The sequence below is a fragment of the Oncorhynchus clarkii genome, chromosome 18, assembly GCF_045791955.1.
Source record: "Oncorhynchus clarkii lewisi isolate Uvic-CL-2024 chromosome 18, UVic_Ocla_1.0, whole genome shotgun sequence".
Classification (NCBI taxonomy): domain Eukaryota; kingdom Metazoa; phylum Chordata; class Actinopteri; order Salmoniformes; family Salmonidae; genus Oncorhynchus; species Oncorhynchus clarkii.
In genome coordinates, this window is record NC_092164.1 from 42,994,810 (window position 1) to 43,021,251 (window position 26,442).

The 26,442-nt window shown below is 42.0% G+C and overlaps 1 protein-coding gene across 1 annotated transcript; it reads left to right on the forward strand.

The window, feature by feature from the left end:
* Nucleotides 1-26,119, forward strand: LOC139373538 (thrombospondin-3b-like). The gene is made up of 23 exons (XM_071114163.1): nucleotides 1-375; nucleotides 10,291-10,497; nucleotides 11,434-11,687; nucleotides 15,705-15,807; nucleotides 17,017-17,043; nucleotides 17,190-17,272; nucleotides 17,705-17,756; nucleotides 18,506-18,654; nucleotides 18,912-19,052; nucleotides 19,287-19,361; nucleotides 19,546-19,698; nucleotides 20,176-20,286; nucleotides 20,430-20,537; nucleotides 20,646-20,805; nucleotides 21,166-21,284; nucleotides 21,371-21,423; nucleotides 22,419-22,612; nucleotides 22,937-23,115; nucleotides 23,206-23,254; nucleotides 23,417-23,613; nucleotides 23,840-24,012; nucleotides 25,293-25,432; nucleotides 25,521-26,119. The coding sequence occupies exons 1-23, from the start codon at nucleotides 291-293 to the stop codon at nucleotides 25,574-25,576; spliced, it is 2,868 nt and encodes a 955-aa protein (XP_070970264.1). The 5' UTR covers nucleotides 1-290; the 3' UTR covers nucleotides 25,577-26,119.
* Nucleotides 26,120-26,442: the final 323 nt, after the last annotated feature.

Here is a 26,442-nt window from a genome sequence, read left to right on the forward strand (position 1 = left end):
ATTTGGGAGATGAGGAAAGTGTTCGGCGCAGCACACCCCAAGCTGCTCGGATCACGAGTAAGACACGCTGACATCGTTCACCTTCACCCGAAGCATTCTTTTGCCTGGCTGGCGCGCGGAGTGCGACCGTGCGAGACAACATTTCTTGACAACCCGTCCGCGCTGGTCAGCGTGCCGGTCGAGGAGTCTTCACACAGTTCCACTCGCGTTTCTTTACTTCGGTGGAGTCACAGTTGAAAAGTTAGATATTAGGTTATTTGGGGAACGTTCATGAACGTTGTGCCTTTACGATGGATATGGGGAGGCTTATGCAAAATGTTCTACTTGTGAGCGTGTCGCTTCTCTTGGGCTTCAGCAGGTCTTCAGAAATGCAAGGTAATAAAAAAATATTACGCATGCTTTGACAAAGTATTATTCTGATGTTAGTTTTCATTGCAATGTTAGTGAAGCCCCTCTGCATCGTTCACTGACTGTGTGCCACAACTTCTGTAGAATAATTCAATAGTAAAAAAGGTTCATGATTACTGCTGTAATTCCTATCAAATTCACTAGAATGTTGAATGAAAGTGGTGTTGAGGCATTCTAATTAGGCTACATTCAATTGACCAAATTATAGACTTGAGTGTCTAAAACCCCCAAATGGACACTTCTGTGCCGGACGCGAAATGTGCGCTTTTCTGAACTGCTTGCAATCGCTCATCACCTCGTTCAATATTTGGGGTCATGCAAATTGAAGGACCACACCACAAAAACGCCCCAGTTGCTTTTTGCGTCCTACATAATCTCTATCATTTTACATTGCAATGTCATGTGAATAATACAGTGCATTCGGAAAGTATTCAGACATCTTGACTTTTCCACATTTGGTTACCTCACAGCCTTTTTCTAAAATGAATAACATTCATTTTTTTCCCTCATCAATCTACACACCGTTAAATCTAACAATTTAATCCATTTTAGAATAATGCTGTAACGCAATGAAATGTGGGGAAAGTCAAGGGGTCTGAATACTTTATGATTGCACTGTAAATGACACATATTAAGCATACATTTGCTTTGTAAAGAGCTCCTAAACTTGAAATGGTAAACAGCTATAGCCTATTTTTTTTAAAAACTTAATTTAGGATACAATGGCTGCTGTCTCTATATAAGACGAAATAGATGACCAGATGTCTGCTAATTGCTGTTAAGATAGCAATAAGATTCCACCAGTGAAACAATAAGCACTCATGGGTCCACCTCCCACTAGTAGGTGGTTGCTGAACCATATGGTGCAATGGAGCCAAACAATAGATGATGGGCATCATTTTTCACAAGGACCTGCCCACAATGATGATGCAGCGATCGAATGGATGTCCCCTCAAGATGTGTGTGTGTGTCTGTGTAAACGTCAACTATGACCCACTGAGAGTGAGGAGATAGTTGAGATATTCTAATTACACCTGTCCATCATACTGATTTCTAATGGGTACTGGCCCATACAAGTCATTTTAAAGAGAAGAACCAGCTCACAAATTCTTAACCCCTAGGGTCATTGCTGCTCTGCCTTTCCATTCACAAGGGCTGCTTTCAGTGGGACTGAACATTCAGAATGATGTAGCTACAAATGGTAGGTATAGACTACTCACTCTATATAGACTGGACTCACTCTTCACCTATACAATTGAGAATCTGTACTATACGGTGCATTTCTATCTGCAGTGCTCAGCATTCTGGTCTACTAATCAAGCCCACCCCACTCAGTAGCAGTTATTTAACAGTGTTCTTAAAGTTGGGGATAGGGGAATGAAGAGGGTGTCCAGAAGGATGGTATACATTACCAGTCAAAAGTCTGGACACACCTACTCATTCAAGGGTTTTATTTTATTTTTTACAATGTTCTACATTGTAGAATAATAGTGAAGCCATCAAAACTATGAAATAACACATATGGAATCATGTAGTAACCAAAAAAGAGTTAAACAAATATTATATATATATTTTATATTTTGAGATTCTTCAAAGTAGCCACCCTTTGCCTTGATGACAGCTTTGCTCTGGAGTTCTTGGTCACCTCCCTGACCAAGGCCCTTCTCCCGATTGCTCAGTTTGGACAGGTGGCCAGCTCTAGGAAGAGTCTTGGTGGCTCAAAACTTCTTCCATTTAAGAATGATGGAGGCCACTGTGTTCTTGCAGAAATGTTTGGGTACCCTTCCCCAGATCTGTGCCTCGACACAATCCTGTCTCGGAGCTCTGCAGACAATTCATTCGATCTCATGGCTTGGTTTTTGCTCTGACTTGCAATGTCAACTATGGGAACTTAAATAGACAGGTGTGTGCCTTTCCAAGTCATGTCTATTAAATATAACACAGGTGGAATCCAATCAAGTTGTAGAAACATCTCAAAGATGATAAATGGAAACAGGGTGCACCTGAGCTCAATCACCTGATCTGAATACTTAATAAGGTATTACTGTTTTTTATTTTATATATTTGTAAAAATGTCTAAAATCCTGTTTTTGCTTTGTCATTATGGGGTATTGTGTAGATTGATGAGAAACATTTCATCAATTTTAGAATAAGGCTGTAACAACAAAATGTGAAAAAAGTGATCTGAATACTTTACAAATGCACTGTATATTGTGAGCTAAACATAAAGATAAAAAATATATCAAAGTATTTTTTATTGAAAGTTCTAATGCTACTGCCCCCACTACAACAACAAAATACTGAAACACGTGTATTTTTAATTGAATTGAACATTTAATTGAAATACTGTCGAATTCCATTCATTCATATGGAGGACTGCTTCTTCTGAGTGCCAATATGAACGATTGGTGGCTTCAAAGCCTCTCATTGGCCAATACATAGTACCAGTAATCCAGGGTTTATATACATACTTTTTTAGAACCCGGGTTTCCTACACACCACGACACTGTGTTAACCCGCTGAACTAACCTAACTGTACCTGCCTGACACCTGAACGTTTTAGCTTAGTTGGCTATTCTTCTGGTGCACAGAAGAACTGGGTTTGTAAATTTACAGCAAGGATGCTGTAATATGTTTTACAGTAAGTAAAAATCATATTGTAAACTATATTACAGCATCACTGCTGTAAAGCAAAATTACGGTATTAAACTGGCAACTGTGGTGTCTGTATAATGCTGTAAATTTGCAGGGAAATACCTACAGTAATATACAATTATTTTACAATACTAAAAGCATTGCAGGTTGTCTTTAGAAGACAGCTCCCTGAAATGTAATATTGTAAGAAAAACAATACGTGTACAAATGTATTTATTCAAATTCATAACACGAATTTCACATGAATTGCACTTTAACCATAAAGAACAACACTTGAATAGAGCAACATTACAACTCCAGATAGTAGGGGAGAGAAAGAGAGAGAGAGAGAGAGACAGAGAGAGATACAGTGATAAGAACATTGACAAACACTGGCCAATAATGTACTTCACCATACACAAACCAAAACATCAGAATAGGTCATTCTTGAAAATACAGGATTTGTAAGAAAAAATCTAATCTAAACAGATAAATGAAAAATAGGAAAACAAAAGGGAGATATTTTTACAAAAAAACTATAGCAAGAACTGCTTGCCTGCCTGTCTTTGAGAGAGAAATGAGAGAGAACGGGAGAGAAAGGGGCTGAGAGAGAAGGATGATAGAGAGGAGCGAGCAGGGCTAGACTGGAGCCAGAGAAGCACGCTACCGCAAGTCAAAACAGGCTCCGGGATGGAGCAAGCAGATCATTTGTTGACCCAACCTTCATGGCAGGATTTTGTTGGGCAGGATTTCTGAGAGAATGAGAGATGCTCGAATAAAGTCTCGAATAAATCTCGGTGGCATGCAGATTATCACCTCAATCTTTGAAACTCTGATCCTCCTTAGCTCTGACACGTCAACTAGGACAAACATGGAAATAGAAAGAATAGAAAGAAAGAAATTGCTATTACTATGACTAATACTACTACTATTACTATGATTATGACTATGACTACTACTACTACTACTACTACTATTACTATAACTAATGCTATGACTACTACTACTACTATTACTATGATTATGACTATGACTACTACTACTACTACTACTACTATTACTATAACTAATGCTATGACTACTACTACTACTATTACTATGATTATGACTATGACTACTACTACTACTACTACTACTATTACTATAACTAATGCTATGACTACTACTACTACTCGCTGGGTAAAAAGGCAGATGACAACAGACAAATAAAGTTTGTGTTCATCAGGTGTGTCTGTTTGTGTACTTACATGTTGGAGTTTTCCACTCAAACTCCTTCAGGTCTGTGAGAAAGCGTGTAACATGTAGGTCAATTGGCATTGGCTTCCTCTGAACGACCTTTCCGGTCTTGCGGCTCACTTCTGCTTTCGCTGTGCATTTGTTTCCTTCAGGGTTTATTCGAACCAGGAACCTGTACAACCCAACATAAAATATATTTAATCAGTTGAGGCATTGAAAAAATAACAATAAGAAATATAATTGAAATGTAACTAACAAATGCTAAATGTAGCTGTTGGATCAATGAATGTTCAATGCTTACCTCTGTATCAGCTCCAAAACTGCAGAGGTCGACTCCTGGTAAAGTGCTGAAGAGCACAGAGAGGGCAGCAGCAAAGTTAGACTCACTGTCCATAACACAGACCACTCTCCCCTCGATAGACACCATCCATTTTGAGGAACCCAATAGAGTGTTTCCTGAAATACACAAAAGTAAGGGTGTTAGTGTATACTTACTAGACATCTCTAGATAGCTACCACAATACTATATATTTCTGTTCCACCTTAAATCAAATAAAAGTATTACCAAGCATGATCAGCCTTGGTGTGTCTGGCCAAGGAATTTGCGTCTCAACATCAACCCGAGTTGCAGTGACCTAAAATCACTAAGCATACATATACACAATATTAAAATCATGCGCAATAGTACAGTATAAACACCATTAATCATATAAACTTTATAAGTCTAAAAACACTGTTTCTTACATCTGCCAAGAGAAGCAGAGATTTGTCCTTCTCTTTGAAGTGGGTCATCAGCAAAAGAATGGGAGCAGTGGCTGTTAGATCGCCACTGCCTTTGATGTAACCGTCGATTTCATTCAGCAGGCACTGGATCTCTCTTCTCAACCTGATCTTTTGGCTTTTAAAAAAGTTGGCCATTCTCTTACCCTTGTTCAGGAGAGTTTGAGTCAGGCAACTGTCAATCACGATGCCAGTGAGGGTAGTGAAGTGGTCGCAGAGCAATAACTTGGTGAAAAGGAAAGGTCACTGTTCCTGGAGGTCACTGAGGCTTGGAGGAGGACAAGTGTCATATCCATTGTTACAGATCCTATCCATTCTTCATTTTCTTTAAAAAAAAACAAAGAAAAAAAGTGTGTTAGGCTATGTGCTGCACTCCATACCAGCACAAGAGGACAAACAAACAATTTACAGAAACATTTGTATATTTGTGTACAATTATGTATTTTTGTCATTTCCGTCCCTTTTATTGCATATGCCTCGCTCCATCATAGCATAAACCATTTATTTTGCTGGCAAACAAACACATTATTTACAGAACCTTTTTAACTGTGTGTGTCTGTGTTTACACTCTGAGAAAAAGGGTTCCGAAAGGGTTCTTTGGCTGTCTCCATAGGAGAACCCTGTTTGGTTCCACGTAGAACCTTTTTGGGTTCCATGTAGAACCATCTGTGGAAAGGGTTCTACATTCTACCTGGAACCAAAAGGGTTATACATATACCTGTAATCAAAAAGGTATCTTCAAAGGGTTATCCTATGGGGACAGCCAAATAACCATTTTAGGTTCTAGATAGCACCTTTTTTCATAATAATTACATAAATATGTTACATTTATCAATCAAGATCTCACCTCTTTGGTTGAAGGACTGAAGCAATTCCCGGCACTATATTGGTGTCAAATGGTATTTTATGTCCTCCGGCTGAACATATTCAAGGTCGTTAATATTCTCCACGCCAACATTTGCCCTCAGATGCTCCAACAAAGATCTCATCATCTCGGTCTCCAACTCGGGCAATTGGTGTTGAATTGCATCTTGAAGACCCTCCATGCCTACACTGGTTTAAGGAGAACACACTGAGTGATGCAGGGAAACAACATAGAAACTTGACACTTCATAAACTGGTAGTGGGTAATAATTATTCAATCTATCTTTATTAACACACACATAATTAATCAGAGAATCTGGTATAAATTGAACCCCGAGATCGACCGGAGACACAGACTGATTCACCCCAACACTTAAAAGGACCTGTGATTCTGTGACCAGAATCAGTGAGATCTTTCCAAATGTGTATCCGTCATCATTTTCTTCCATGACAATTGGCCGCTGCATAAGTAAGATTGTAGTAACTGGTGGCTCTCAGACAAGTTTTCTGGCACACTCCTTGAAGTAGGAGAGCTTGCTCTCAAACCTCGGGGGCCCACAAACGAATGAGTCGCCCAAATTGCAGGATGAGGTTGGGGTAGTGTAACAAGTAGTGATGCAAGGGCACTCTACCCCACAAGCAAAACTGTCGTTCACAACATTTCTATGTTTTTTTGCATGTGTAATGAAAAGGAAACAGAAATTGCAGGATTTATACCTGCAATACCCCCAATAAAGCTACTTCCAGCTACCAGTCAGCCTGCAATATAAAAATTACACTACCCCGCAGCCACCAAATTGCATGCACGCACCAAAAGAGCTATCGAGCTATACATTAATATGCATTATGCCAACCACACAATCTAAAGAAAATAATTATAGACTACAAGGCTAAATCAAATATCAGTCTGTGCCTGATGTTTCAGATATCATTCATTTAACGTTGCCTAATTAATGGTTGATAAGGATCACTTCTGAAAGATTAGCAAAAGCACGAGGAAAATTCAACTCACGTGGAAAAAATGCTATGACCATCACCCTGAATAATGCTAGCAAGCTAACCACACAATCTGAAGAAAATAAAAGATAACTTTAATATCCTGCAGGGTAAAATATCAGTATTTGCCTGTTGTTGCTGAATTTATTAATTTCAGGATAACAAAAGCATAGGGGGAATATTACACTACACTTTTGCTAAATCACACGCACCCCGAGACTGAATAGAGCTAACGTTAACCAGAGATATTTAGAGAAAGGTGTCCAATGGAATTCGCCATCTCCTAGCTATAGCTAACGTTAGCAAGCACCATTCCCCTTTCATCTGAGAGTTCCATTCCTCTCATTGCAACTACAGAATCACCCAAAAAGTATACATCCCAAGGCAAAATGTCAATCTGTGCCTGCTGACAAACTAAATGTGTATTCGACATAGCTAAACTCTCGCTCCCCCCCTAGACAAACTGTATTTTTGTCTGGTGAAGCCTACGACCACTTTGCCACTAATAAATACCATAGCGTTAGCACCCTGTCACCCATGTCATGCACCCACCGGTTAAGTAGCCTATCCAAAGAAACACACATATGGATTTCTGCACGTTGTTAATACTAAAATGATTTGCTCTATAGCTACAATATCGCAGATTATTTTACCAGCAAGGAAGATCAACGCAACAGAACGACATGTCATCTTGGCTATACTGTTCGCGAACACAATCCAAACAAGCTAACGTTAGCTAGCTAGTTAGTAGATTAGTTAAGGAAACCTGCAGTAGGTATATAGAAGTATATAGTATATGGAATTAGTACATACAGTTGAAGTTGGAAGTTTACATACACCTTAGCCAAATACGTTGAAACTCTGTTTTTCACAATTCCTGACATTTAATCCTGTCAAAAATTCCCTGTCTTAGGTCAGTTAGGATCACCACTTTATTTTAAGAACGTGAAATGTCTGAATAATAGTAGAGACAATGATTTATTTCAGCTTTTATTTCTTTCATCACATTTCCAGTGGGTCAGAAGTTTACATACACCCAATTAGTATTTGGTAGCATTGCCTTTAAATTGTTTATCTTGGGTCGAACATCTCGGGTAGCCTTCCACAAGTTTCCCGCAATAAATTGGTTAATTTTGGCCCATTCCTCCTGACAGAACTGGTGTAACTGAGTCAGGTTTGTAGGCCTCCTTGCTTGCACAAGCTTTTTCAGTTCTGCCCACACATTTTCTATAGGATTGAGGTCAAGACTTTTGCCACAACTTTGGAAGTATGCTTGGGGTCATTGTCCGTTTGAAAGACCCATTTGCGACCAAGCTTTAACTTTGACTGATGTCTTGAGATGTTGCTTCAAAATATCCACATCATTTTCCTCCCTCATGATGCCATCTATTTTGTGAAGTGCACCAGTCCCTCCTGCAGCAAAGCACCCCCATAACATGATGCTCCCACCCCTGTGCTTCACGGTTGGGAGGGTGTTCTTCGGCTTGCAAGCCTCCCCCTATTTCCTCCGAACATAACGATGGTCATTATGGCCAAACAGTTATATTTTTATTTAATCAGACCAGAGGACATTTCTCCAAAAAATACAATCTTTGTCCCCATGTGCAGTTGCAAACCGTAGTCTGGCTTTTTTATGGCGGTTTTGGAGCAGTGGCTTCTTCCTTGCTGACTATATAGGACTCATTTTACTGTGGATATAGATACTTTTGTACCTGTTTCCTCCAGCATCTTCACAAGGTCCTTTGCTGTTGTTCTGGGATTGATTTGCACATTTCGCACCAAAGTACGTTCATCTCTAGGAGACAGAACACGTCTCCTTCCTGAGCGGTATGACGGCTGCATGGTCCCGTGGTGTATAAACTTGCGTACTATTGTTTGTACAGATTAATGTGGCACCTTCAGGCGTTTGGAAATTGCTACCAAGGATGAACCAGACTTGTGGAGGTGTACAAATTGGACCTGTACTATAAGGGAGGAAGGTATGCAGAGAACGGCACCCACAAGGGGAGAATTGGTGGTTAGAGGCACCCCTGATGTCTATGGCTTTAGTGTCATGCAGACTGCTGAATTTGCAGCCACTAGGGAGGCAAGAGAACGATTAGAAAGAGGCTGGTATGTCTGTCAGATTATTCTGCCATATCTCTCATCTCCCTCTCTCTCTCTCTCACTCACTCACTCACTCACTCACTCACTCACTCACTCACTCACTCACTCACTCACACACTCACACACACACACACCTGGAGGAGAGAACAGGCAAAACACTCATAGGGGAAAGTATCTAATTTATCTAGGCCTTGTACATACAGCACTTGTTACTTTACACGTGAGAACTTATACATTTCAGTTTTTGTTTGCTGCACACATTTGCAACTCATGACGCTACAAGCATTTTAAGACTTTCCCTGTCATCTGCACTCCAGTTTGTTTCTCCCTACAGTATTTCTAACCTCACAAAGTGTTTCCACTGCGTTCAGACACCTAGAGAAAAAAGCAAAGGAACGTACTGTATATTGCAGCCCCACACCAGGCATGATTGCTAAACCCTGGTCATTAACCTATGTTTACAAGACCAATAAATTTCACCCTAAATGGAGAGACATCTCATAAAGAAAAGATTCCAGCAGCACCCAGTTCACCGACAGACATAAATTCTGCCACCAACAGTGACAACAAAGGCTGGCATTTTCTGTGAGATGTGTTAATTTTGCAGCAGGGGCAACCAGAACGATGAAGACAAGAGGCATTGAGTTTGTGTTCTGGCTTATACTTTCTCAATAAACCTTCTAAAGTGGCATTAAACTCAAAAGGATGAATGCCCCACGGTCAATAAATGAATCCTTTCTCTTCTTCTCTCACTGCATCTCTCTGACTCTCTCCCATATCCATTTTTTTTGCGTCGCCTGTTTTCGCCTTCTTTCTCTTGTGTATGCCTATTTTCTCTCTATTGCAATATCCCTATTGTTCTACCCTTTGCATCTCTATCCATCCCTCCTTTTTTTCACACCCTACACATGTGCCCACTTAATTTACTGCAGTGGGCTAAATCAGGGTCACACCGTGTTTCTTGGTAGTCTGAAACAAATCTACTTTGAAACAAAAGTATACACCTCACAAACATGGTTACAGGCTTTAGAAAAAGAAGACACCTGTACCATGTCAGATATAGAGTTGAGTATTCAATTTTGAGTTTGCATCCCAATATTATACTTTATATACATCACAGAAGACTGAAATTTAACAAAAACGTTTGATATAGAAACACTGGATTTTCGGTGGCTTTTCCACCCATGAGGCCATGGTCATTTGACTGCAGAAAAGGGGTCGATGGATGCATTTCCAAAGTATTCAAACTGGACCACCATCTTTCAGTGATTGACATGCTGGAGCTGCACGACGCCAAGCAGAGTGCGTCCGCGGTGGGGAAGATGTCGGGGGCTCTGGGCTTCGTGTCGGACTTATACCTGGTGTCCACTCTGCGACTGCCGCCCAAACTGGGAGGAGTGCTGCTGGGCGTCTACAACAAAGACGACAACAGGAAGTACCTGGAGGTGGCCCTCATGGGCAAGGTCAACAAAGGTAGGGTATTGTCAGTATAGGGGATAGGGAGGGAAGTGTGATAGATAGATATTTTGGTGTAGCCTAAATTTATTTTCTTCAAGGCCTATACCTAAGACACAGTCACCCAATACCAATAGTGGGATTCCCCAATCGACCCCTAGCCATACCCCATTGACACTTGGAGATCTGAGAGGGTTGTATAGTTGCAAAACAATGACCAATATGCATGTTGTTGTTTTTTCATATGGTGCTCTTGTTCTACAAACTGTTCTATGTAGGCTAGCTTCAATGATGCTCGGGGTTGCCCGATCTCTAAATTCTGGGTCCATACATGTTAAGAGAAGGGATTAAGATATTTTAGAACGAGGAGTGGAACTGGAACATGGAGCTCCACCCTCTTTCTTTGCAATTTACGGGCAAGTTCATCTCAGTTACCTAGAAGTCAAATTATCTCTCGAAAGTTTGTAACAAAAATGGGGGGGATTCCATTAACAATAGTTAACAATTGTGATTGCCTTTGTAGAAAGCGAAGTCTCCTCCCCCTTTCAAACAGAAACTCTCTGCCAAACCCCTCCCTTCTGCTAATTTCAACCGTGTTAATCTTGAGCAAAAATCACTTTTTTTGTTTTCATTCATTTTTACGGTACAGCCAATTTTGACTTTGTGGCTATGGAACAACGAAAACCCAAAACTAGGACCTACTGTCCAATAGATATTAGGAGAAAGTCTATGTGCCAAATGTCCCCTCCACTTCTAAAATTCGAAAGATGCTAACACCTGCGAAATCGTGATTTGTCCAAATAACCAGTGACGAAAAATCCGAACACAGGAACTACTGCTGCTCTTTATCCCTCACATTCCATTACTTCCAGACAAATTCTATGGTACCAGTTATAATTCCGTGGATCTGTTGACAAGAGATTACCTGCTTTTTTTATCCTTTATATTTCTCAGTTCTGGTGCGCTATGTACGTGAGGACGGTAAACTCCACACAGTGAACCTCCAGAACCCCGGCCTCTCCGACGGACGCACCCAGTCACTCATCCTCCACGTGGGTGGGCTCCGACGAAACCACCTCCACATGGAACTCTATGTTAACTGCCGATTGGCCGACTCAGCACAGGTCCTGCCGTCATTTGTCCAGCTCCCATCAGAGGCGGAGTCTGTGGAGATACGAAATGGGCAGAAGGCCTATGCCAGGCTACAGGTGATAAAATACAACCTTTTTTTTTCCTAAATTCCCAGCAGTCCTAGACTGAAGTTAAAGGTAGACTCAGAAATAAGAAATGATCATACACGGTGCGGTATCCTGCTTACAGAAAGCAACAACAACAACATTTTAATCTGCCCTATGTTTTCCACTATTGGCTCGTCCCAATGTGGGCATGCCTCAATGTGGGCATGCCTGCAATAATTGGGAAGAGCCAATAGTTTTTGTGAAGCAGAAAGCGGCACGGCTGCAAATTGTCATATTGCTTAGTCTACCTCTATTTCTTCAGAGCACGTTTCAGTGAATGCTCTCAGACTCAGAATGTCTCTAATTGTACTTCCTAACTTAACCATTTTTACTACACTACTTTAAGACTAAAGCAAATACAGGGAGTATTCCGGATCCCCATATAAATCATGTAATTAGGTCATTCATTTGGCTATACCGTACATGAAAGACAAACCCAGCCTGCCCACAATGATAGACAAACTCTTCATTTTACGAGTGTTGCTCATTTATGGTTGTTTTACATGCCTAATCTTCTATCCACAGCTGACATCTATGCCACTTGAGCAAAATGCATAGTTTTGCATGGCTAATATGATGTTGTAGACATTAGCTTTCACAGGCAACTTCAAGTTTTGTGAGCAGTTAAATGTCTACTTTCCTATGAGCACCTTTTCATCCATTACATGGAACAGAGCTGAGCTGCACATCCTATCTACCAGCTACATGTCTATGGCTCATGCCGAAGCATAAATGGAGAACTAGTTAGCTGTAACCATGTGGTGCTGTCAGCATGTATGACTATCTGTCTGATAGGTGCCACACTCTCTGTGGACAAAGAGAGGGCTGTGTCGGGATGGATGAAAGAGAGAGAAAGGGAGGGAGGAAGGAAAGATCTAAAAGGAGAGGGTACACTGCAGCTATTGTTCCTAGCTTGTGTCTCTTATCTTGAATGGGCCGCTCAGGTGATATGCATGCAGGTGTACACGGCTTCTGACCAGGATCATGTTCACTAGCCATAAAACAGAAGGAATGGTCGGAAGGGGAGTAAAACAGGGGAGGTACTATCAGAACTTGTCCAATAAGAAACAGTTGTTTTCCGTCTCACAACGTTTTGATATTTTTTTTGCCACAGTGTGCCCCAATGAACACAACCCAGAGCATGTGCCTCAATATGTCTAAGTAAGACCTGGAGTCATTGCTCCCTCTAATTGTTTTCGGACACTGAGCAAATTACAGGTCTGCTGAACTTCCTGCATGTGTTTACTGTGAACACTGAGGCTGTACCATCTTTAAGTTACAATTTTAAAAGTGGCCAGGTAGGCTACAATGTCTATTTGATCATAATGTAGACCTACTGTACCGGAGTGGCCTACCATAAGCAATTTTGGGGAGAAAATGCATCCTGTAACATTTTAACATGGAAATAGCTGTTGTATCATTCAGCCTACATTAGCAGCCAACGTGTGGTGTTCAATGTAGGCCTATATTCCAGGAGACTTAAAAAAAAACATACATCTGTTTATCCACTTGTCCTTCAGACAAGGAGGTGACTGAAAATGTTGTTATATTGTGTTTGATGCAAAAAAAACACTTTACAAAATGAAATGCATTATTATTATTAAAGAGAATCAGACAAAAATGTATGCTACCCTCTGCCTATTGGCTACTTATTTGATTATTCAAGCCTGTCTCAAAATACAACAATGCCCGTTAAGACATAAAAAAGACATAAAAAAGCTCTTTACCTGACTCGTTTTTTCAAAGATGGCTAGAAATGTACACATTTTGTGCTCTTGTAGGAAGTAATCACTCTCCCATTTCTGACAAGACATTTGCTATAACTGGGCTAAATAACACACTAACTAGCAAAGAAGATAAACAAATGTACACACGTGGATACAGCTCTAGACTTGATCTCAAAACAAGCGCATGTACTCCCGACCGTGATTGTCATGTTGCATTGAAAGTGGCTAATGTGACGTTGATTCGATCACAATTCCCACAGTAGATGGAAATGTTGATGGTGTTAACTAATGGGGGAAAACTCTAAAAAGTGAAGTTCAATCTTGTGCTTCTCTGAACGGGCTGGTATTTCTTTGCAGCAGTATATGCCATTTAGCAGACACTTTTAGTCCTGGAGGAGCTGCAGTCGGGGGATCTGTAGAGAACATTGCCTGGGTTGGTTGCATAATCATAGTCTTAGGCCTAGACATTGATTTAAAGTGGTAGTTTACTCCAAATACAAATTTGCATGAATTTCCACTTACCATGCCCCTTTGTGTGTGTATGAGAGTTCAATAAGACTGCGCACACAATTTAAAGCTGCAATATGTAACTTTCTTGACAACCCAACCAAATTCACATTAACATGCGAGTTATAGATCTGTCATTCTCATTGAAAGGAAGTCTAAGAAGTGGTCGATCTGTTCTATTTGTGCTATATATATGCTATATATCCTGTACTTAAGTTTATTTTTTGCATCAAACCAAATATTTTTTGTAACTAGCCCAATGAAGACCAAGGCCTGTAGTTTCCAATGGACCCAAATTAATCATAGTGTGCAGAACAAGCAAATAGGTGGGTAGAGCTAAGGACGAGCTAGTGATATCCTATTGGCGCATTCTATCATTTATTTGCATATTTCCGTTAGGGAAGGCCTACTCTGTGAAGTACGCACACAGATAGAACACTGAGACAGATATTTCATTGGGTGTGTAAATGTAAAGCATCCGCTTGCCGTTTTTACTCACTACCAATGAGGTGATGAGAGGAAGCCCAGTGGCCGGCTGTTGTGCCGAAAATCTCCCCCCTGCCAGAATCCCCCCCCCTTCGCGTTCTTCATGCTGCGACTTGCTTGCTAGTTAAGATTTCTGCTCTTCACTCCTTTGTCAGTTCAGCCTACATTTCACTGATTTTAGTAACAGAAAGCATTTTTGTCTGCAGTTTTCGGGTTTGGCTATTTGTTTCAAGTGTAGCTTGTATGGCACCCTGGGCGAACCCCCCCTTCAGTGGGGGGGGCGGCGGATGCCGCCATGGGCAGCTGCCCATGTCACCCGTACCTAAATCCGTTACTGATTTTTGTATTAGTCTATAAATAAATCTCTTTGCCAAAATTCGTCATCTCTCCCATTTCTCATTCGACTAGTATTTTTGAAAGTGTAAGGATAATAATTCAGCCGTAGTTGTTCTGAAATGTTTATTGCTTGCCAACATTTTACTTCTGTCAGGGGGGAGATTTTCGGCACAACACCGGCACGGTGAGAAGATGAAGCGAGATGGATTTTGGCCGACTTTCTGCAAATTTTCTCATCAATGAAACATTTGATCTGTACAGAATATTACATTTTCTGTTTCCAAAACTAGAATCTGAAACAGAGTGGACTGCGTTATGTAGACTTTACCCTTTGCCAAAGTAAAACATTTTGCATTGTTTAGGAGGAGTTCAAGGGCGAATTGAGTTATTGCACACGCGCACCAAAGATTTTGATAACTAACCCAAGACAGACCAGAGACTGTCGTTTCCAATGGGAGCAAATTAATCATGTGCCGGTTTGCATGTGCAACTAATCATGTTGGGCAGAACAATATGCCACTGCCAGTCATTGGGCTTCCTCTCATCACCATATTTGGTAGTGAGAGGAAACTCCAACCTGATGCTTCACATTCATACATAATGTGAAATCAGGATGGAGCGAATAGGTGGAATGGTATCAAATACATCAAACACTGTTCCAGCCCTTTATTATGAGCCGTCCTCCCGTCAGCAGCCTCCACTGGGAGAAATATCTGGCTCATTGTTCTATCTGTGTTCAAACAGCTTAAAATACAATATTTTTGGTTATGGAAAATGTATTTCACAGCGGTTTAGATGGTACAACTTACACTATACTTGCTTGTTTTGTCACGTAAACTGAAATAAGGCAAACTAATAGAATTTTAGCAACCATTAAATGAGTTTTCCATAGTGCATCTTTAACTGCACCGTGTGCATGTGTGTGTTTCAGGGCTCAGTGGACTCTCTGAAAATGGCTCTGGGTGGCTCCATAGCCAAAGCAGGAATCTTGACCGATTGTCCATTTCAGGGTGATACATATTTTCAAAATTCAGGTACAATCTTTGTATTAATATACCTTTATTTTGCCTAGGTAAGTCAGTTAAGAACAAATTATTATTTTCAATGACACCCTAGGAACAGTGGGTTAGCTGCCTTGTTCAGGGGCAGAACAAAATGTTTCACCTTGTAAGCTGAGGGATTTGATCTTCTAACCTTTTGATTACTAGTCCAACTCTCTAACCACTAGGATACCTGCCACTCCATGTGTTTATGGTATACAACCATAAACACATGCAAATGATCCTCATAGTCATTTATTATAATGTATATAATGCCACTGTATATATACTTTTTGTTTTCTTTTGTTCTACTGTATTATCAACTGTATGTTTTGTTTATTCCATGTGTAACTCTGTGTTGTTGTATGTGTCGAATTGCTGCGCTTTATCTTGGCCAGGTCGCAGTTGAGAACTTGTTCTCAACTAGCCTACCTGGTTAAATAAAGGTGAAATAAATAAAAAATAATGTTGTGTTCACTTCAGCCTCGGAAACACAGACCTAGGAGCAACAGCACTAGGTCTGGGATTAATGACGGATTGTCATGGTAACTTCGAAAAGGGGTAAAAAAAATCCGGGGAAGGTCCTCTTCAGACAGACAACTCTCCAAACAAATCCCAAGGAAGACGTTTGCAGGAAAAACCTTTGTAGTGGTTTTAGTGAAGGTAGTTGTTTCAGACTAGGGAAATGCACTCATAAAAAATTACCTCCGTGATCTCTATCTTGCTAGCTACTGTACTACTTTGTGTCCGGGGGATGTTCAAGCTAGGGCAACAGGTGCATAAGGCAGTGATGTAGGAAGCCAGAAGTCCCAACTCCGCCCTTTCCTCTCTGCCAAATTGACGTGTATTACTTACAGATGTGTAAGCTGGAACATTGGTACATTTTGGGAGGCAACCCGTCTAAATAGAGAGACTGTTACCTGTTACCGTACGGTGGGACTCATTGGATTAATAGAAGCTGATCTCGGCACTGTATTCTTATCACTTTAATCCCCTCTAGTGGTGAGACAACATAAATAACATAGAAATGTCATACTGGTTGTTCTTTTTTAATCTCATTACAAGTTGGTCTATTTTCAGCATGACCATTTGAATGCCAGGGGTGTTTACAGGTAGTATGTGAGAGGCATTGTTAGGAATAGCATATCAAGATAACTAGACTGTGATGTGTTGTGATTAAAGTGGACCTTTCTGTCTCCATAGCTGGTGCCGATGTCAATGCCATTCTGGGTGAGTATCAATCAGAAAAATTCTGGTTTATCAACCTTCCCCTACCCAAATGCTAACTAACAGTTATAGCTACCGGTATAATGCTATCATTTACTTTAAATGTTTCCCTGTGCTTATGTTCTAATGGTTGGACATCTCTGTGTCAGGTGACCATACCAAGGCTTTGATTGGCCAGCTGATCATCTTCAACCAGATCCTGGGTGAACTCCGAGAGGACATCAGGGAACAGGTAAGAGAGCGAGGGGCGGGGGGTGGCACAGGAGGAAGTGACAGTGATTCACGTATTGTCTTATCATCAGGTGAATGATAATGGCAAGGGAAAGTAATCAACATTTTAAAATGAATAGATTTGCTAGATAGTTTATCAAAGCCTAAGTCAGATACCCCATTGAGTGTATTAGGAGTTGAGAAATAAAGTTTAAATTATTAGAAAGACGATACTGCATTATCCCCTTTTCTACTATAGGTATGTCATAAAGAAAAGATTCGCTTTATTCATTAAATAAACGTGACATTTTCCACTGAAAAATAAATAAATAAAAAAGAAGACCTTCCAGTGGACAAATACCCTTGTTCTCGAGAGTAACTACAGTATACGTACAAATACAGTTTAAAAAATGAGACATTTCTGGTGACTGATGTATGTTTGTGATCTTCACAGGTGAAGGAGATGTCTCTGATTAGGAACACCATTCTGGAGTGCCAAGCGTGTGGTGAGTGCTTGAAGAGCAGCACTATACTAAGGCTGGGACTTAGTGTATGAAACAGAGGGGATAAAGTAAAGAAAAGGTCAACAAAAATAGATGAGAAGCACAGGAAATCAACAGAGAGATATATTGAAATCTATTAAATACTTTAGCTGTGTTTGATTGGTCTTGCCTGGCACAATGCAACCAATGGAAAAGTCCCTTAAAAAGGCAATTCACTGCCTTGGGTTCGCGCCCAGGCTCTGTCGTAAAAAAAAAAAAAAGGCAATTCACTGTAAAAAAGGAGAGCTCCCCGCCACTGTTTCGGTAATAAGCTGAGCGATGGGGCTGGAGAAATGTAACCACTCTCAAATTCATAGACAGAGCTATGGATGGAAGGACTGACCATCCATGATGTCAAAATTATAGTTTTAACTATATTTTGAGGCTACAGTTTTTGTTTACATTTACTTTGTTTACACCATGCACCTGGACACCTTGGTTAGCGTACACTGCGCCCAGCCCGCCACAGGAGTCGCTGGTGTAACACAAGCTTATTGGTTCTGATGGGCTACGACAGTTGAACTAAGCTTACAAGGCATTTATAAGGGCTATTCTTCAAGAATCAATGGGTACATAATCATTCATTTATACGTAAAAAAAAAAAAATGCAAACCCTGCCCGTATGCACTCTGTGCAGGCTTGAAGGCATACTGAAAAATGTCTAATCCTATTTTGAACGCTGGTCTGGTATGTTCTATGTCTTTGTTAACCAGGCTTCCACGAGCCTCACTCTCGCTGCGAGCCCAACCTCTGCTATAAGGGTGTTCCCTGTACAGAGACCCGGGAGTACCCAGGCTATCGTTGTGGTGCCTGCCCAGAAGGCATGACGGGGAATGGCACCCACTGCCAGGACATTGACGAGGTATTCTAAGGGTTCTATTTCTTGAGCACCAAAAAATGATAGCATGATATTTCCTTAACATTCTTGGGTTAAAAGCTTTGTAGCTAAGGTGGCACACGATTTCTCTCGACAACCCAGCTGCAAGAGAATAACAATTAGAAAATTGATGTTTGGCGGGCCAGCCTTCATTAAGTGAAGCACTTTGCAGTGCGAAAATAACACGAATACAATGACATTTGTGTTGTTACGTTCTGTTTCTCTCTGTCTCTATGTCTAAGTGTGCCGTAGCCCGGCCCTGTTTCTCGCCCGAGGGGTGCGTAAACACGGCCAAGGGCTTCACCTGTGAACCCTGTCCCGTCGGCTTCTCAGGATCCCTCCTCAGTGGGGTTGGGGTGGAGTTTGCCAAGAGCCACAAGCAGGTCTGACCAACATAAGACCCCCTGCTTCTCACACACACCCACATACAAACATAAACATTGTGCGCCTACACACACACACACACACACATACACACGGGAGCCTTGCAAATGCATGCCATGCACACACACCATCACTATTGACACCTCTTCTCACCCACTGTATGGATGTGCACCGTGCCAAAGTGATTGCCTTTATGGCCATGATGTATTGTCCTTAAATTGTTGTCTCTGTAGGAGTGCACAGATGTGGATGAGTGTGCTGACCTCTCCAACACCTGCGTCCCCAACTCTGTCTGCATCAACACAGAGGTCAGTAGAGGAAAGGGAGTCAGAGGTTTCTAAAGTAAAGATTTACCACTTAAAGAAATACACAATTTTCTCTCCCCCTGCCTCTCTCCCCTTCTGTCTCCCCCAACTCCCTCCTTCATCTCTCCCTCTCACCCTTCCTCTCTCTCCCTCCCCCCTTTACCCTCCTGTCCCTCTCCCCCCTCAGGGCTCGTTCAGGTGTGGTCTGTGTAAGGAGAGCTTTGTGGGCAACCAGACGGTGGGCTGTTTCCTGCGGAGGTCCTGTGCCACGCTGGGCTTCAACCCCTGTGACGTCAACGGCCACTGTGTCATAAAGGGTGCTGCCGAGGTCTCCTGCAAGGTAAGACACATATAGCACATCTCAATAGGCAAAAAAAAAAGGAAGTTGTTGAAGCGATAGTTCACCCAAATGACAAAAGGACACATTGGTTTCCTTACCCTGTAATCAGTGTATGGATAGTGTATGCTTTGGTCTAGTTCCCTAGCACTGTTTCCACATGCTAATGTTTTAGTACCAGGGAAACTAAACCAAAGCATGGATTGCTGTCATACCTTGTCCATACACTGTTTAAAGAGTAAGGAAACCAAAATACAATTTTTTATTTGGGTGAACTATCTCTTCAATATCTTTTTAGCAACTAGACAAATCACCAAAATATGACATATTTCCCTAAATGTATTGTCATGGAAAAGACGTCTTTATCTGGTTGTAACAGAAACCAGTTGGTTGTAATCTGGCTATACAGTATCACATCATTAAGAAATCATGTTCCAATTGTTTACTACTTAGTATATTCTCTCTGAATATCTCTTCCAGTGTAATGTGGGCTGGGCAGGAAATGGGTATACGTGTGGTCCAGACACAGACAGCGACGGCTACCCCGACCAGCCTCTCCCCTGCATAGACAATGACTATCACTGTCGAGCTGTAAGCCTGTTCCAAACACACACACACACACACACACACACACACACACACACACACACACACACACACACACACACACACACACACACACACACAAAATGTCTTACTTGCCCTAAAAATGATGTGTTGTGTTCGCTGTGCAGGACAATTGTGTGAACACACCCAACTCTGGCCAGGAAGACGCAGACGGAGATGGTATAGGTGACCAGTGTGATGAAGATGCGGACGGAGATGGAATCCAGAACGTGGAGGTCAGTCTAGCCTTGTATTCTGTCAGTGCGGGGTAATGTTCACTAAGCAAAACGGAATCTCCCTGACTCCACTTCCCACTATTTTGTGTTTCCTCTTTGTTTTTCTAGGACAACTGCCGTCTGGTCCCCAACAAGGACCAACAGAACTCTGATACAGACTCATATGGGGACGCGTGTGACAACTGCCCCAATGTTCCCAATGGCAGCCAGAAGGACACCGACGGAAACGGGGCTGGCGACACCTGTGACAATGACATTGATGGGGATGGTAGGCTATGGATCGCTTATGACAGGGCTATTCAATTACTGTCCCACAAGGACCAAATTACTGCTGTTTTTTCCCCCCACCTGGTAGTTCATTGATTGATTCATTGTATTGATTGTGTTCCTTGTCTGATTTAGTTCCTGATTAGAGGGAGAGAATGGAAAACCTAAGTGTTTCAGTCCTGCAGGGTAGCATTGCTGATATAGGATCACTTTTGTCTTTCAGATCATAATGAATAAGAGTATATGAACAGGGAGGACTTAATCCTAGATCATCAGCACTTTTACTCTGAGACGCTTTGTGAATACGGACCCAAGACCGTAATTCAATCGCTCATCTTCCTCCTTCTCATCCTCTCGCCAGGTATCCCAAACGTGCTGGACAACTGTCCCAAGATGCCCAACCCTATGCAGACGGACCGTGACGGGGATGGAGTGGGAGACGCATGTGACAGCTGCCCAGAAGTCAATGACCCCTTGCAGGTCAGAGGTCAAGAATACAGTTCTTAGAGCTGAAATAAAAATATTGTTTATTGAGGAAATCTTTGAAATGTCTTTTCTCCATTCAGTCTGACATGGACAATGACCTGGTGGGAGATGTGTGTGACACCAACCAGGATATGTGAGTGATCCTACTAGTTTTCTGGTTTAGGGGGCTTCAGAACCAGATAACAACCCAAAAATGACCCCTTTACCTGGTTGTTATCTGGTTATATCTCCAGATGACAACCAGGCTGAACCAGGTAAAGCTGTCTTTTTATTGTCATTAAAAAGATATGTATAAAATACATCATTTTACAATAAGTATATAAACTGACCATGACACGTCTTTCTTCTTCTCAATGCAGTTAAGCCTAAACCACACCCCGTTACTCAGAGGGGCGTTCTACAACGCTTTGAGCACTCTCCAAGTCTCCAAGTCTGGAAGTGAATATCACGTAGCGCGAAATTTCACTGATTAATAACATTTGCCCGTGTACTTCAAGATTGAAAAATATAATAAGATAATGTCATGGGAGCGAGCTAGCCACTGACGTCCCTTAACGCTCCATGACAGATTCAATGGCTGTAGCATAGCGTATTCGACAGAATGATTAGCTAATAAATATTTGAGAAATGATGAACAATAAGCATATGCTTTTACCTGATAATAGACTGCTACTAATAATGTAACAACTTCAAATACCGAGCTAGTAACATTAAGTAGCCTAGGTTAACTTGGCTGACCTTCAATTGAGGGAACTCAGCAGAGTTCTCTGAGACATTTTTACAACTCATTGAAACTCTGAAAATAAATACATTGGCAAATGTTTCCAAACATGATAATAATAGGCCTGCATTACGGTAGGCAGCTAATTTTTCAATGACACTTTCCTTCCCTTGGAAGGTCACTGTCTCTGCGCTGATCGCCTGTGAGTGAGACAATGCTAGCTAGCCAATGGGAGTGTAGTAGAACGCCCCTCTGAATAACGGGGCGTGGTTTTGGTTTAACTGTGTTGGGAAAAAGAAAGACCATGACGTTGAAAAATACGTCAGGCTGACATCATTTCAACCAGTCTTGCCTGCTGGGTCAATGAGCCTGTTTCTAATGTCCCTGTCTTGTCCTCATGTGTCAAGGGATGGGGACGGCCACCAGGACTCCAGGGACAACTGTCCAGACGTCCCTAACAGCTCTCAGCTGGACTCAGACAACGACGGCATCGGCGACGAATGCGACGATGACGACGACAACGATGGCATTCCAGATGCTGGACCTCCAGGGCCGGATAACTGCCGGCTCATCCCCAACCCCAGCCAGACAGACACTGACAGTATGGAAGGAGTCACAGTGAAATAAATGCTTTGTAGCCCAGTCTTAACAGGATTAAAGGCCCAATCTGTTACTTTACTTTCCAGACACGCAGAGAAATTGGAAATTAAAGTTAGATTAGAATTTCATATTCTGTTTTAAATGTTTTGGAATTTTATTGGCCTGCTGACAAAGTACCACAGGGACCTATGTATGTTTGTCCTAAAATATACTGTATGTCATACCAGAGTAACCTATTTCTCTCTATACTCCCATCCCCATCGGTGTTCTCAGAGTGGTATATTTTGTGTTTTGATCTCTCCCTCTGTCCCCCTTGTCCAATCAGGAAATGGCATTGGTGACATGTGCGAGAATGACTTTGACAATGACTCAGTGATAGACTTGATTGACGTGTGTCCAGAGAGCGCTGAGGTCACAATGACCGACTTCAGAGCCTATCAGACGGTCATCCTGGACCAGGAGGGCGAAGCCCAAATCGACCCCAACTGGATAGTGCTCAATCGGGTGACCATTTGGAATATTCCTAGATAGAAAACAAACATTACATTGTATGTACTTTAATTAATTAAGAATTGTTCTGGAATTTTGTTTTAGGGTATGGAAATTGTTCAAACCATGAACAGTGACCCTGGTTTGGCCATAGGTAAGTCTGTAAACCTCCTTCTGTCGCTCTGTGTATCTTTATGTCTTTCTTTCCTCCTTCCCCTGTCTTTATCCCACTTTCTCTCAGTTTTAAATGAAGCTGTATCAAGAAAGAGCATGACAAGTCAAGTATCTCTCTCTCCCTCCACCTGATCCCCACCAGGCATCACAGCCTTTAACGGGGTAGACTTTGAGGGGACGTTCCACATCAACACGGCCACGGACGATGACTATGTGGGCTTCATCTTCAGCTACCAGGACTCGTCCAGCTTCTACGTGGTCATGTGGAAACAGATGGAGCAGACCTACTGGCAGTCGCTGCCTTTTAGGGCCATGGCCCAGCCAGGCCTGCAACTGAAGGTGGGGGACACAGAAAACTGCATCTGTTGGCTTTAAAGGGACATTACACTCCAACATCAAACGTGTGTCAGATGTTTTCAGACCTTCAAAGTTGTCTTATGTCAATAGGAGTACACATCCCACCTCCATCATGTTGTGTTGTTCCAGCTACATGCCTCAACTTCAAATGTAATAGATATTAGATTACCACAGCCAAACACTTGACTTTACTCTTTCTGCTCTACAGGCAGTTAAGTCACGTACGGGTCCCGGTGAATACCTCCGTAATGCCCTGTGGCACACGGGCGACACCCCGGGTGAGGTCACCCTGCTGTGGAAGGACCCCAGGAATGTGGGCTGGAGGGACAAGACATCTTACCGTTGGCACCTCAGCCACCGCCCGCAGGTGGGCTACATCAGGTGAGCAAAACATCAGAGGGCATTACAGCCACAAATGCTCTACTCCTAGTTGTATTCTCCTGCCAATGCACTTCATCATCACAAATGTTCCTCACTGTTTAATTGAGCCGTTTTCTGTATAGAGATAGATCTATAGCTCTTTATGGCTATCTGTATATAATTCAGATTATGCACTGAATGTACAAAGCATTAGGAACACTATCCTCATATTGAGTTGCACCCCTTTCCCATCAGAACAGCCTCTATTCGTCGGGGCATGGACTTTACAAGGTGCTGAAAGCGTTCCACAGGGATACTGGCCCATGTTGACTCCAATGCTTCACACAGTTGTGTCAAGCTGGCTGGATCTCTGCTCCGAATATCTTGATCCATCTCATCCCACAGAGATCTGGTGACTGGGCAGGCCACTGCAGTAAGCTGAATTCACTGTCACCTTTGTGGAACCATTTCTGGACAATCCTATCCTTGTGGCATGGGACATTATCCTGCTAAAGAAATCCATTCACAGATGGACACTCTCCTGCTATTAAGGGATGAATCTGATTGTCAATGATGTTCAGATATCATGTGGCATTCAAACGTTGCTCCACTTTTATCTAGGGGCCCAATGTGTGCCATGAAAACGCACCCCACACCACCACATTACCACCACCAGCCTGCAATGTTGACACGAGCCATGATGGAAACATGTACTGGTTTTCTCCATACCCTAGTCCTCCCATCAGCGTGAAACAACAGGAACTGGGATTCTCCATTGTCCAGTGTTTTTGTTCCTTAGCCCACTGCAACCACAGTTTATTGTCTTTTTCTGAAAGAAGTGGAACTCTGTAAGGTTGTTGGTTGCCATTCACCATTCGTGTCAAGGTACGACGAATTGTGCATTCTTTTATGGGTCTTTGGGCACCAATGTTATACTGGACTGTAGCCCGTCTATTGCACAATTTGTGTCAGCCTCCTTTGTCCTCTTTAATAAATGACTTGTCGTTGGCTGGATGTCCTTTGGGTGGTGAACCATCCTTGATACACACAGGAAACTGTTGAGAGTGAAAAACCCAGCAGCGTTGCAGTTCTTAACATACTCAAACCAGTGCGTCTGGCACCTACAACCATAACCGTTTCAAAGGCAATCTTTTGTCTTGACCATTCACCCTCTAACAGATGACATCAATAAGGGATCATAGCTTTCACCTAGATTCACCTGGTCAACCTATATCAGGGAAAGAGCAGGTGGTTTGTACACTCAGTGTATAGAGAGATCATTGTGTATACCCATGTCACAGGGTGAGGCTGTATGAAGGCATGACATTGGTGGCAGACTCTGGCGTGGTGGTGGACACCTCAATGAGGGGCGGGAGGCTGGGCGTCTTCTGCTTCTCCCAGGAGCAAATCATCTGGTCCAACCTGGGCTATCGCTGCAACGGTACGTCAACGCTCTCAGAATATCATTTTCTTGAATTTGAATTTAACCTGGCTACGTTATAATATTTCTTTCTATCTTTTTCCATCAGATACTGTACCAGAGGACTATGAGTTCTACCGCAAGCAGATGCACATCAGGGTGTGACTGAGCCTAGCACAGCATCTGTGCAGATACACACCATCACCTGTGCCTTCGCTGTATCTTGTGTGTGTGTGTATGGTTGTGTGTGTGTGTGTTTTAAGGTACATTGACTTTAATGTGGGGCTCTTTCTGTCTTTAGCCCCCACAACGACCTTACAGGTTGGTCAAGTCAAGAGTTTAAGATTGTTTGACAACATTAAAGCTTTTATTATTATTATATAAAATGATGAATGAAAGCTACTTTTAAGGAATTAGGATCGTGAAATCCTAAGGTACATGACTGTGTATAAGGGAAAATTAAATACATATGTTTGAAAAGTGTCAAATCCTACTCTTAGACTTAAACTGAGCATCATAAAGGTTTCAGACTCACAGTTGACGTCACATTACACACCACTGAATCCACTGTTAAATTGTACAATATTTGTCATGATGAAGTTTATAAGGAATTTTATAATTGTTATTTTTATGAGGATCATCGAGACAGACCTATGTGGAAGCCTGTGAGAAACCAATTGCATGATAATAAACATCCAAATATATATATATATCTTTTTTAAATATTTTTTACTGAGTGTTTGCATGTAAACCATAATACTAGATCTCGCCAACCCAACATATGCATAAGGTTCATTGGCTACATTTACACAGGAGGGCGAGAAAAAGAGAGACTGGGGAAAAGCAGGAGCTGAGACAAAATGCTGGTTGACTTGACAAACAAGACAAACTGGCAGCAGACAAACAGAGAACACAGGGGATAATGGGGAAGATGGGTGACACCTTGAGGGGGGTGGAGACAATCACAAAGACGGATGAAACAGATCCCTCCTCTAGGGACGCCACCTGGCGTCCTACCTGGGCACAGCGGG